This window comes from Fukomys damarensis, unplaced genomic scaffold (genome assembly GCF_012274545.1).
Source record: "Fukomys damarensis isolate Sample0158 unplaced genomic scaffold, DMR_v1.0_HiC HiC_scaffold_10, whole genome shotgun sequence".
NCBI lineage: Eukaryota > Metazoa > Chordata > Mammalia > Rodentia > Bathyergidae > Fukomys > Fukomys damarensis.
The window spans coordinates 40,118,228-40,130,398 of record NW_022900922.1 but is presented as its reverse complement, the minus strand read 5'-3'; the positions used below and the strand labels follow the sequence as shown (position 1 = coordinate 40,130,398).

Sequence of the window (12,171 nt, the reverse complement as noted above, 5' to 3'; positions counted from 1 at the left end):
ACACATAAGATTTTATGTATTTGACTTTAGAAGGTACACAGCTGCTCCAGATTCCTTACATGGATGGAGAACCCATACCTTCATTCCTGAAGTACTTGGGCAAGTTCTCATTCATCCTGGATTGGTTTGATGTACTTTGCAATTAACCTTACTAACAGGCCATGGTAATACCAGCAGAATCCTAAAGAATACCATGCATTCCAAATGTATTGACCAATACCTCCACTGTGAAGCAACAGTCCAGTTTCTCCTTGGCAGTCTGCACCAGTTCCACCATGAGCAACATAACTCTCCATCAAATCATTGGCTTAGGTGCATGATGGTCCCAGAATGCACCTGAATGCATTTCCTGAGGGGAAATATTCAGACTGCATTTCAATAGATTCCTTGTTACTCCAGTAGGAGAAGCTATTACCTTTGTGGAACTGACTTTTAGTTCAGCAGAGTTTAAGGTCACACAAACAGCAGGTAAATATGTCACTAGAGGGTCCTTGAGGGAAACAGTCAGTAGAAGCATTGCAACTTTGACTGATTGATTCCTGGACCCATGAATCCTGGGCATGGGAGAAACAATTCCAGATGTAGGATACTGATTAAGTGCTTATATAGAATTACGTGTAAATCTGCCCAGCCTTGCAAGGTATGACAGCATAGCAGCAATGTCATTACACCCTCAAATGACCCTTTCATCCACTTGCATGTGTGTGGTTGCATTATTGATGAAGACTAGAGTTAGAGGAATTCAAAGCCAGTTCGTATCTGTGTCCTAACAATGTTCAGGTGACTTAGTAACTCATGAAACTCATATCAGCTGTCAAAATGTTGTGAAATTTAAACAATAGAGTATGGCTGTCTTCTGAAGAACACTGAAAATCCACTCTTTTTTTTGGATGTTTGGAGTGATTAATCATAATCTAACATTTTTATTCTCATGACATCTGGTTTGGCTTTCTGTTAAAGGAAAATAAACTGACAACATGACTTGGAAATTTTTATCTAATTATAGGCAAGCATCATCAACATAATCATTCGAAGGAAGAATCACAAGAAAACATTTCAGAAAGAGTGAATATGAGATTAGCAGTTTTCTTCGTTGGCAGTTTGGCACTTCAAGAAGGAGAGAAGAAATTTAATCTTGTGTACATCAGCAACAAAGCAACGTAGTGTTTTATAAATAGCAAACAGATGTTGTCCTTCATTAGATGACTTCAAGGACTTCAGGCCCAAACTTAGACCAAAAACCTCTTCCTCTGAGACTTCAAGATCAAGCTAGACATAAAAATACAGTAACTATTGATGATAGTATTAATACTCATGTATCCATATTTCTTTAAAAGTTAAATTGTGATTTGGAAAGTAATGAAAAATGAAATCTTCAGCCAAACTATTTTTTCAATGTTGAGACTGTAATGAACTTATTGGACATCTAAAAGCTAGAATCAGAACACAGGACCAATTTTCTGACATGCAGTGATCTCGGGGGTTTACGTTCCTGGAAGTGAAGTCAGGGGAAAATCTGGAAATTTGCTACTTCAGGAGAGACATGGCTTTGCTCAAGGAACAATGGAGAGCATCCTACTGTGGTGCTTAGGCAACTTTTACACTTGCTCAGAACTGTCCCTGTTCTTCCAATTGTACATTCTTTCTTCTGATAAGTCAGTTTTTATTGTTTGATACTTTGACCTGAATATATTCTGTATAACGTATCACTACTGGGATTCTAGAGATGTTGAATTTGCACTTAGTGCTTGAGGGTGCTGACAATTGAGTCATGAGTGACAAAATGTCAGTTGCATCCCTCCCCCAAAAAAGTATCTTCCAAATAAGAAGCATCTACTTTCTTTTGAGTTGCATGGAGTGGGAGCAGTTTATAGAAGCATGCATAAGAGGGAGGGTGCTGGCAGCAGCCCTGTGGGGAGGGCTGTGCTGTGGATGGGGGAGACTGCTTCAGGAAAGTGCTGCACAGAGCAGGAGAGAGCTGTGGGGCCTGTGCCTTCCGTGGGCCTCTGCAAACTGGAAGACCCTCAGATCCCAGAGAGCCAGTGTCACTGTGCTTTGGCTGAAGGCATCAGCTCATTTCCAGAGTGATGAGGTACAAGTCTGGGATAATTATAGACCCTGATCTATTGAGACTTTTCCATATTAAGAATATACTTTATTGAAATTCGACGTATGCGACTTTGTAGTTTATCTAGGTTTGTGTTAATTTTTCTTTTGAATCTTTGACCATAAGAGAATGTATCCTGTAAAATAGTAATATATGCACCATAGTATATTACTTGTTGGACAAGGGACATAAAGCAATGAATTCTAGAACTAATTTGTGTCTTCAAGAAATGTTCTCACAATAATGAAGAAAACAACTTGATATTAAGGTAATTCTTGCCTATGATGCTTGCTTAAAACTCTCTTTTTTCTTGTAGGACTTTTCCACAAAATGACACAAATTTAACAGGTATTTAGGAAAAAAACATACATAAAATTGCTTCTGTGATTACTTCCAAAATCACATATCATTTTTGTTTTGTTTTTTTTCTGAAAAAGGGTCTCAGTTTGTAGTTGAGACTGAGCTGGTACTCACTAAGTAGCCCGTGTTGGTCTCAAACTCACAGCAATCATCCTGCCTCAGCCTACAGAATGCTGGGATTACAGATATACACCAACATATATCTTTATATGATTCTTCTTCCTTTTTTTTTTTTTTTTTTTTTTTTGTACCGAGGATTGAACTCCGGTCCTTGAACTTGCAAGGCAGGCCACAGAACCGTTGAGCTAAATCCCTGGCTATCTTTATATGATTCTGACAACATTAAAAAGATGCAAATGTGCTGTCTCACTAATATAGGAATATTCCTAAATGAATTCAATCTTCATATGACAAATTATTTCTGAAGTTTAAATGTTATGACATACATATTCATTTAGAAACATTAAGGACTCTGAAACTTAGGATGAAATTCTACGAACTGTAAAACTAGGAACATTCCAGTATAGAAACAGCTCTTCTTTGGCAAAGCTTTAAACTCAGGTGCTTGTGAGACAGCACTGGTGATCTGGCTTCCTGCCTACTCCGGCTAGGGTGTGGGGCAGACCTTCCTATATGATTCAGATTTTCTCCTCTCTCCTTTCACACTCTAATCCTCCGGTGTAAGGAGAATACGGAAAATATGACCTAACTTCCTGTGTGGTCCTCCTGAGATACTCTGAAGAAAGCATTTCTTACTCGGAAGCTCTGCTCTGATTTTCTTTCCTGAAAAATATTTAATCACCGACCCCATGAGAACCCAAGACTTGGGGACACTGGGGACAGTGCAGGGAATTGTCCCATGTCAGAAGGTGAACCCTAAAGTTTGTTTCCATTAGAATCGGGATTTTGTTTGGCTAAGGCTATTAATTTGTTTAACAACAGAGTAGAAGTTGGAACATTTGGCCTCAGTGTGATTCTAGCCATGTGAGGTATTTCAAACACTTTGCCATATGTGAAAACTAGTTGTTTAAAATGCAAAGAAGCATCAAAAGACTGCTTACCTGGATGCCTATTTGGACAATAGCCTTTTTAAGCTTTTGGTATTTTACATATATTATTTGATCTTTAGTTGAGAGAATATCATAGAGTTTTGGTGGGCGATTATCTTCCAGGACCATCTCCTGCAGGGCCTCATTCCAGGAGTTCACCAACTGGAACACCACCTTGAAAATGTCTTCTTTCTATTCAGACAGTTTGGAGCAATCACCATAAAGTAAGTGACATGCAGGTGGGTTAGTTAGAGGAGATTTGCTCAGAGAGACAGAGGTAAAATATACTGTATTTTTTACATATGTAAAATATTTTTGTAGGTGATAGAAGTTTTCAGAAAAATACAGTGAAGCATTTAGCTAGCATACACTGTGCTGACAAAAAAAACACACTCAAATATGCCTTTTTCTTCCTATTTCACATTGTCAATTGTACAATTTGGATCCATTTACACTGGTGCAGGGGAAACGGGGAGGGGAGGATAAGAAAATAAGGGGAAAGAAAAATATGAAAAAAGGAAAACAAAGTCTTTGCAAATAGGGGAGGTGGTGAAGGGGAGCAGGGGTATGGAGAAAAATGAGAACAAAAATCTGTTTCATAAAGGTACAAGATCCGAGTGATAAATGTAACTGTATGGTATACTTAAAAAGTACCAATAAACTCAATGAGGAAAAAAAAATGAAGCAACATTAAATGATCCCAAGGAAAAACATGATGTTGGCATCAGTGATGATTCTGACATGCTGTAGTTTCACTAGAGTTCTTCTATTTTATTAAAATAAAGAATGCAAATTAGCTTGTATAGCATAAATAAAAAATGGAATATGGAAACAGCTATTTTTTGTATTGAGAGTTAAAATCAATACAATTCAATGTTGTTTTCCCTATGAAATATTCTCCTTTTATTTAAAATAATGTTAAGATCTTGTTCCATTGAGGAACTCAGAAGAGACAGGTCTTAAGCACAAACAATTACAACTTATGTAAATGAGGATGGCTGAATGTGGAGAGATTGTTTTTGTCAGAAGAGAGACTAGAGTTGCATCTCTGAGAAGGTGGACAGAGCATAGAACAGGTCATGCACAGTGAACTGACGTTCAGCTGAGGCATAGAATGAGGCAGGGGTACGAGTGCAGAGTGAGGAAGTCGGCATCAGAGAAGCAGAAGCAGAGGGAGAAGGATGAGGACGGTTTTCAGAGACTGGGAGAGAACGTGTAGTTCTGACATGGGTTACTGATGTACACACCACAAATGCAGGAGTCACAGTAACCTGTGATAGATAGGGACCACAGTTCTGCTCTTATTCAAGGAGCATACTATATTCAATGTGAGCTACAAGGCATTGGCTAAAGTACTATGATCTGCATGGCCAATTTCTGATTGTAGTGAAATCTTCACTTAACCTTACATTGGTTGTATAGTTCAGCAAATATGTAGAGTCCTTTCTTTTGGGTTCTTAGTCTTCCCTCCTTTTCATGACAGGTATGACTGCTGCTAAGATCTTCTGTATTATTGCAGATTATTCACACCAGAGAAACTATTCGGTATTTACCCATGTGTGCCTTGTTTATTTCACTTAGGTGTATATCCTCAATATGTAATCATTCTCCTATGAATGAATCTATTTTCTCATTCTTTATGGCTGAGTAATATTCCATTTTATAGAAAAAACAGATCTTCTTTATCCAGTTTCCAACTGATGGGCAAATGGGCCGTTTCCCAGTTTTAGCTATTACAAACTTTGCCGCTGATTACAGAGGCTGAGAGAGCCTGGTACAGGGCAGAGCCAGTCACTGACTCAGCTGTTTTGGTGGAGCAGGGCTAGAGACTTACCGGCAAAAGCTTGGCCTCCTCCAGCTCATCGTGAGTGAGGATATCAGCTGTGTGACACATTTTTTTGGCTGGGGAGAAGTAGCCTGGGTGATCCAAATACGTAAATGTCTAAAAATGATGAGAATTTCTTTAGTGTGGACACGCAAATCGAAAACATGGATTATGTGAATACATTTGGGGTATATGTAATTTTTTGAAAAGTGAGATTTGAATGAAAACTGAATATGAAGAATTAAGAAAGTCACCATTGAGCCTGGTGTTTCCCAGTAGCTCTGCAATTCCCCTATTTTCAATTCATATTTTAAACTCACCACCTCTTCTTAGCTTCTTTGCTGTGCCCTTGTCCTCTCACCCTTCCAAGGAGTCACACTTTGAAATGCAAACCCAAAAAGCTGTAAAAACTGCATATTGGTTAAGAACTGTAACTATAACTCTCTCTAGTATCTGAGCTAAACCCATCCTGATTAGGCATCTACATCCAAGTATTGAATCTCTTTTTTCCTCTGGGTCCAAAGTCATATTCTTTCTATAAATAAAGATTAATAATTGTGTTTCTGAAAATAATTTTTAATCCATAAACATGAGTATTGCCAGGTTAGTATAAATTCAAAATACAAGATATTCAATGCGACAAGATATGGAATAAAATGGAGCAAAACACCACTGGAAATTGTCAATAATGCATTGAGATGAAAAGCAAAGAGAAATTGAGTGAGCAGCATGAAGCCCAATTTGTGAAGGTTTAAAAACATGGATAGGATGATTTGGAGACAGACACACCATGGCAACTTGAAAATGGGGGCAACAAGAATTGTATGAATAATTGTGTGTGTCACAAAAGCTGGGCCACATGATCTATGAGTCCTTGGCTGCTCTAAACCCCACTCAACTTCTGACCTATAAGAGAGGACATTGTTCACGTAATTAGGAGTAATCTTTCATGTAATCTTTCCTCTATGAGACTTCAGTTTAGTTAACTCTGCTCAGTCCACCCAATGCACTGCAAAATCTCTCTGGCTTCCCAGGTATCTGCAGTGCACTCAGTGAAGAATGACTATAGAGCAGCCCGTTGTGCAAGAGCAAGAAATCAGTGCTCAACCTCAGCCCCTCTTAAAAGTGGTATGGCAAGTGGTTTGAATGTTAAACTTATATGTACTAACTAATCTTTTTAATGATTATTTGCTTTGCAATGAAAATTCTATGAAAGATTCCCTTCCTTTTCTTCCAAGATTATTGACTAACACCATTTTATTCATATTAATATTTTTTCAGCTTTAATTGAGTTTATTGGTACATTTTAGGGATACAGTACAGTTACATTTATTGTTGGGATCTTGGACCTTTACATGAAAAGTCTTGGTTCTCATTTTTCCCCTTGTCCCTGCCCTCCCTTCACCCCTCCTCCACTCTCCATGTACAAACACTTTATTTCAGTCTTTTCATTATCTCACATTTTTTTCCCCTTATTACCCTTCCCCTACCTATCCCACCTTCCCTACACCTTTAGGTGCTTTCTTCCCATTTCTCAATGTCAGTAATCTTATTAGGATCTTCTGTATTATTGCAGATTATTCACACCAGAGAAACTATTCGGTATTTACCCATGTGTGCCTTATTTATTTCACTTAGAAGTATATCTTCAAAATGTATCCATTTTCCTATGAATGAATCTATTTTCTCATTCTTTATGGCTGAGTAATATTCCATTTTATGGAAAAAACAGATCTTCTTTATCCAGTTTCCAACTGATGGGCAAATGGGCTATTTCCCAGTTTTAGCTATTACAAACTGTGCCACTATAAACATGGGACTTTATTAGATATTTGGTTGCTGAAGTTTTCATGTTTGCAATGTATTATAAGCTAATCCTGAGTCAGATTTCTCCATTTAGGAAGATATAAAAATGAGATGCTCACCAGTTTGAAGAGCAGGTCTAAAGCTTCGAAATACATGCTCTGAGACAAAGAAGATGCTCTCTGATAGAGTTCCTGGAGAATCAGGTGGCATTTATCCCCAGGAACACAAGTGCTTTGGGAGGCAACTTTCTGGCACAGGAGCAGGCTTGAGACCAGCAGCAGGAGGAGGGACCCTGCTAAAACAAAACCCCAGCATCAAGGTCGATCCATTTGGCAAGGTGATCACAAGCCATTCTTCTGAGGGAAACTTCATCTATCTCCACTGCCTCCAAGGCATGACTCGGTGCTGTAAATGATCAAGTAAGGAAGACACAACTCCTTCTACTGTGTACCTGTAGGTGCAGGGCATTTTCACAGTCTGAGAAGTAGATGACTCCTGGACTTTCATATTATACCAAAAAAGGCTTCTGTACTTGGCAAACACTTGGAAATTGAATTCAATTTGATTCAAGACTTTTAAAGCATTCTCGTAAATTAGATTAATGTTGGGCTGGAGATTTAGCTCAGTGGTGCCACCATCTGCATTCCAACACAAGGTCCTCAATTTGATCCCAGGTAACAAAAAAATTAATCAACTAATGTCTGCAGAATTTATGCAGCTGATCAGCAGTAAGATTCTCCAGGAGTCTGTAATTTTTTAAATCACTCATAGATATGAGCATCTAAAACAGATATATGAGAGCACCACATCTTATCAGGAGGTTTCATCTTCTCGTTTGTTAAGAATAAACAGGGCTGCAAGGTTGCTGATACTGGGTATGAGGAAAATCCTGCCATAAGAAAAATGTCATAAATTGGATCTTCCTCTATGCAATTGCCTGGCACTTGGCCAGTAACATTACATAATTTTCCAAATTTGAGCTTTATTATACTTCTCACCAATTGACTGGGACTTCATAACAATCACCCTGTGTATTGAAACACAAGATTTAGAAGAGGCAAATGATATTCCGGAGTCCTACCATTAGCAGGGGAGGAGGCAGCGCATCCTCAATGTGGTCTGTGCCCTTCACCTCCTCACATCCTGCTCATCTGGGGGCTCTCAGTCTGTGTCTGTACAGCAGGGACCACATCTGTGGTCGTGGGGCACAGTGTGTACGGAGCCTACTGCCAATCTCGAGGTGGACAACATTCGCATTATGCAGTAGAGTGACAGGGCCCTCAGAGGCTAGACAGGATCTATTTTCTCTTTTCTAAAATATCACTTTCCAAATCTTTGTGAATGATCACAAGTGATTTAGTCAATTTGCTTTTCCAGTAGATGGAAAGATCCAAGCATAATAATAATAAAGATACTATCAATGATTCACACTCACAATATAAAAATAATAGTGAGTTGCTTAAAAACTAAAAATCACATTTTGCCCTCAGTGGCACTACTCCCAAAGAGTTTTTGATAAAAGATTACATTAATAGAATAAGTTCAGGGCTGAAAATTTGGATCAGAGATTCCACCACCTGCTTCACAGCACAAGGTCCTAAATGTGATCAACGGATCAAAAAAAAAAAAAAAAAAAGAATAACTTTCACTGAAACTTTGATAAATACAACTAAAAATTTCCAAGATAAAATTAGATATTCTAAAAACTAAATGAAAAGTAGCTAAAATAATTGAATATAATTAAAATTACACTATATAATGTAACAAAGTTTTAGCTCCAATTTTAAAATAATGTGATATGATTTATTTGATAGAGATATACCTTTCCAAAATCATATTGAATCCAATATTTTACTTTATACAATCTGCCATAATAGAATTATAAGTGAATATTTTATGTGCATATGTTAATTAAATATACTTAATAGAGAGAAAAACTACTATGAATGCTGGGAAACTCATAAGTGGATAAATGTTCTTTAACTCTAAGTGCAGTTATCTTCAAATTTATCATTGTATTCATTTTTACAGTCTGATACGATAAAATACACAAGTGATTTTATTGTTTATATCATACAAAATGTATAGTTGTTACTAATCTACTTTTCACACAAAATGTCTCAGGAAGCAAAAGCAATTTTTTAACACTAGCCTGTGTCTCACTTCTAAAAGGCATTGGCTTGAATGAAACTGAGAATTCACCATAAGATGAACATTGGCTAATAGGCCTGCATTGTGAGCTCAAAATTGAAAGTTTCGCTAAGGTGACATAACTTGGCCAAATGAGATAATACTCCAGGAAACCAGAAAAGTTCAATTCTGATCTTCTAGAGATGAGACAAATTGGACTCATTGGCTTTTGTGGTCCAGAGTAGGGCAAACTCAGCCTTGTGGCTTTCTGTGCAACCTATGCTCTTGTTAAGACATCTATCCCATGCATTGGACAGTGCTTGCCAACACCTGTCCTCTCTCCATTAAATATAGCACCCTGCCCGTACTCCATAACCCCCAATAGTACACTGCAGAAGATCTTTAGCTCTTTCCACATGTTTAAAGCTATGAAGGTCCAGCACTTGATAGAAAAATTAATATGATGACTGAATCTTTCTATTAAACTCTATGAAATTCCATCACAGACAAATCATGATATTTCTTCTACACCTATGAATCTGAAGCTTATTGATATTAGCTACATTTATTTATTAGTAACTCACAAAAGAGTGTCAACGAAGCCAACAACTCCCTGAGATGCTGCACGTACCTTTCCCCTTGGTATCCATGGTGATGAAGAAGATGGAAAGCTCACTTCGCCAGAGAAGGACTGGCTGTGTCAAGAACAAGGTCAGAGGTCAGTTTCAGAACATTTGAAATTTTTATGAACGCATTTAATCAGACATTCTCATTTCTCTCCCTCTTTTTCTGTCCTTATTATTGCATGCATATCTCCATACAAAAAGTTTCTTTCCTTTCTTTCCTTGTTTTTTTTTCTTTCTTTGGTGCCTGGGATTGAACTTGGGTCCATATGCTTGTGAGGCAGGCAGTGGCACCACTGAGTTAAATCCCTGTCCCTGTTTCTTTATTTCTGACTCACACTCAGGAAGATGTATTGGCCATAAATGTAGGATTTTTATGAATTAGCCAAAATGTAAATGAAGGAGAAGATGAAGGTAATCTTGCAGACCAGTGTGTGTTGGTGAATTTTCAAAATTTAAAGTCATTTACTTTAAATTGATGGTAATTTCTGTGTAGTATCAAATCAATGCCATTGCAATTCTTGAAAGAAATACCCTCTAATTATCATTATAAAATTTATCCTTCAGAAATGATAGATAAGTTTAAATATGTTTGTGTGGTAAATACCATGAAATATAAAATACAAATTAAGACAAATATAATTTTCTCTAATATAAAGTGATTGAATTTCTGTACTTTAAATGCATTTATATTTTTTAGCAGCTAAGTTTTAAAATGAAATATCTGTGCACCTTGTTTCCTAACATATATTTTCATCTCTTTCTTACTTTTGCCTTTAACATATAAGGAAATCTTTATTAATATCCCTAGTACAGAGATTTTTTTAAAAAAATGGATCAATTGCACAGATATGTATAGAATTATTTAGCCCACAGTCAAGATACACATAGAGAGATTCTTGCTTCTAAGAGATAAAGCAGGGGCTTGAGACTAAGATATAGTACTCTTTCAGGGACAACACAAACACACATAAACACACGTGCTCACTGATGCCTAGTACATAATGTAGTAAACGAAAATTCTAGTGGAGAGTTTCTATCATTACCAAGGATACAGAAAGATAACCTTGAATTAGCTTGTACTCAATTTGCCTTCTTGGGCCCAAGTCTCTCTGGAGGAAAGTGACAAAATTCATCTTCTATGACCTCAAAATTTCCACGTACCATTTAGAGATTCCTATATGGAGTCAGTGTAATTAATAATAATCCGGTTGATGAAGAATTTCACACACACACACACACACGTGCGCACACACACACACACACACACACACACACACACACACACATATATATGCAATAGCCTTACAATTTCAAAGCCAGCAGAGAGACAATAGTTGTTATCTGTGTTTGTATGAGCCAAAAAATCTCATAGCTGCTGGCCACAGAACTTATTACTGAAACAACAGAGGGATTAATAAATCAACACCACTCCAACATCAAAAGCCTGAAGCCTACCTGGAGTTTCCTGGTGATGAGGCTGACTTGAGTAGCTGAGGAACCCAGAGTTTCAAAACACTGCAACAGATCTCCTTTTTACCCACCTTTTATTTGACCTGAAGTGTTGGCAGATCCACCCACCATCCCCTTCACTCCTCCCCAGTCAGGTTGCCACCATAACATAATATCTCAGATATGTGACTGGCAGCTCTGGGAGTGGGCTTGGGTAATCTGCTAGATATTGCTTCATCCAGTCAAGATGGTATGGGATGATTAGCAGTCAGTGCACATCACGTGTTGATTTTCCAAGCAGACAGATCTCCCAAAACCATACCTAGTTTACAGTACACACAATGCCAAGTTTATAACTTCATTAACATAATAAAGCTATTTTGCATGGAACTGGGAGCACATTAACTCCTTCCCTCTGTGAGGAGCCAGAGATTCCTTTTGGTGAAGCTTCCACTGCACATGGCTTGACTCCACTCATAATGCAGATATAATGACATTTAACAATGATATTAACTCAATTACTACTCTGCTGTATAGTATATAAATGCAAATATATCCCCAAGCATTTCATGTATATGATGTTAGCAGTTATCATAGTGTTCAGATTTCATTAGAGGAACTCATATCTCATACCTTTATTACTGAGGTGTTTCGGCAAGTTCTCATTGTTCCTGGACTAGATTGTTAAAGTTCCTATCTAATCTTTTTTTTTTCTTTTTTTTTTATTGAGGTTATTGGTACATTTAGGGATACAGTACAGTTACATTCATTGTTGGGATCATGTACCTTTACATGGCAAGTCTTGATTCTCATTTTTTT

The 12,171-nt window shown here is 37.5% G+C and overlaps 1 protein-coding gene across 1 annotated transcript in view; it reads right to left on the bottom strand.

Moving 5' to 3' along the window:
* Positions 1-1,077: 1,077 nt before the first annotated feature.
* The window catches only part of LOC104870644 (prolactin-like), a 14,846-nt gene continuing 3,752 nt past the window's right edge, over positions 1,078-12,171 (bottom strand). The window contains exons 2-6 of the mRNA XM_010636325.1: positions 9,909-9,972; positions 7,267-7,439; positions 5,351-5,458; positions 3,529-3,708; positions 1,078-1,269 (exon numbers count right to left, since the gene is read on the bottom strand). Of these exons, the coding sequence (XP_010634627.1) occupies positions 1,078-1,269; positions 3,529-3,708; positions 5,351-5,458; positions 7,267-7,439; positions 9,909-9,972 (717 nt within the window). The remainder of the gene's footprint in view (positions 1,270-3,528; positions 3,709-5,350; positions 5,459-7,266; positions 7,440-9,908; positions 9,973-12,171) is intronic.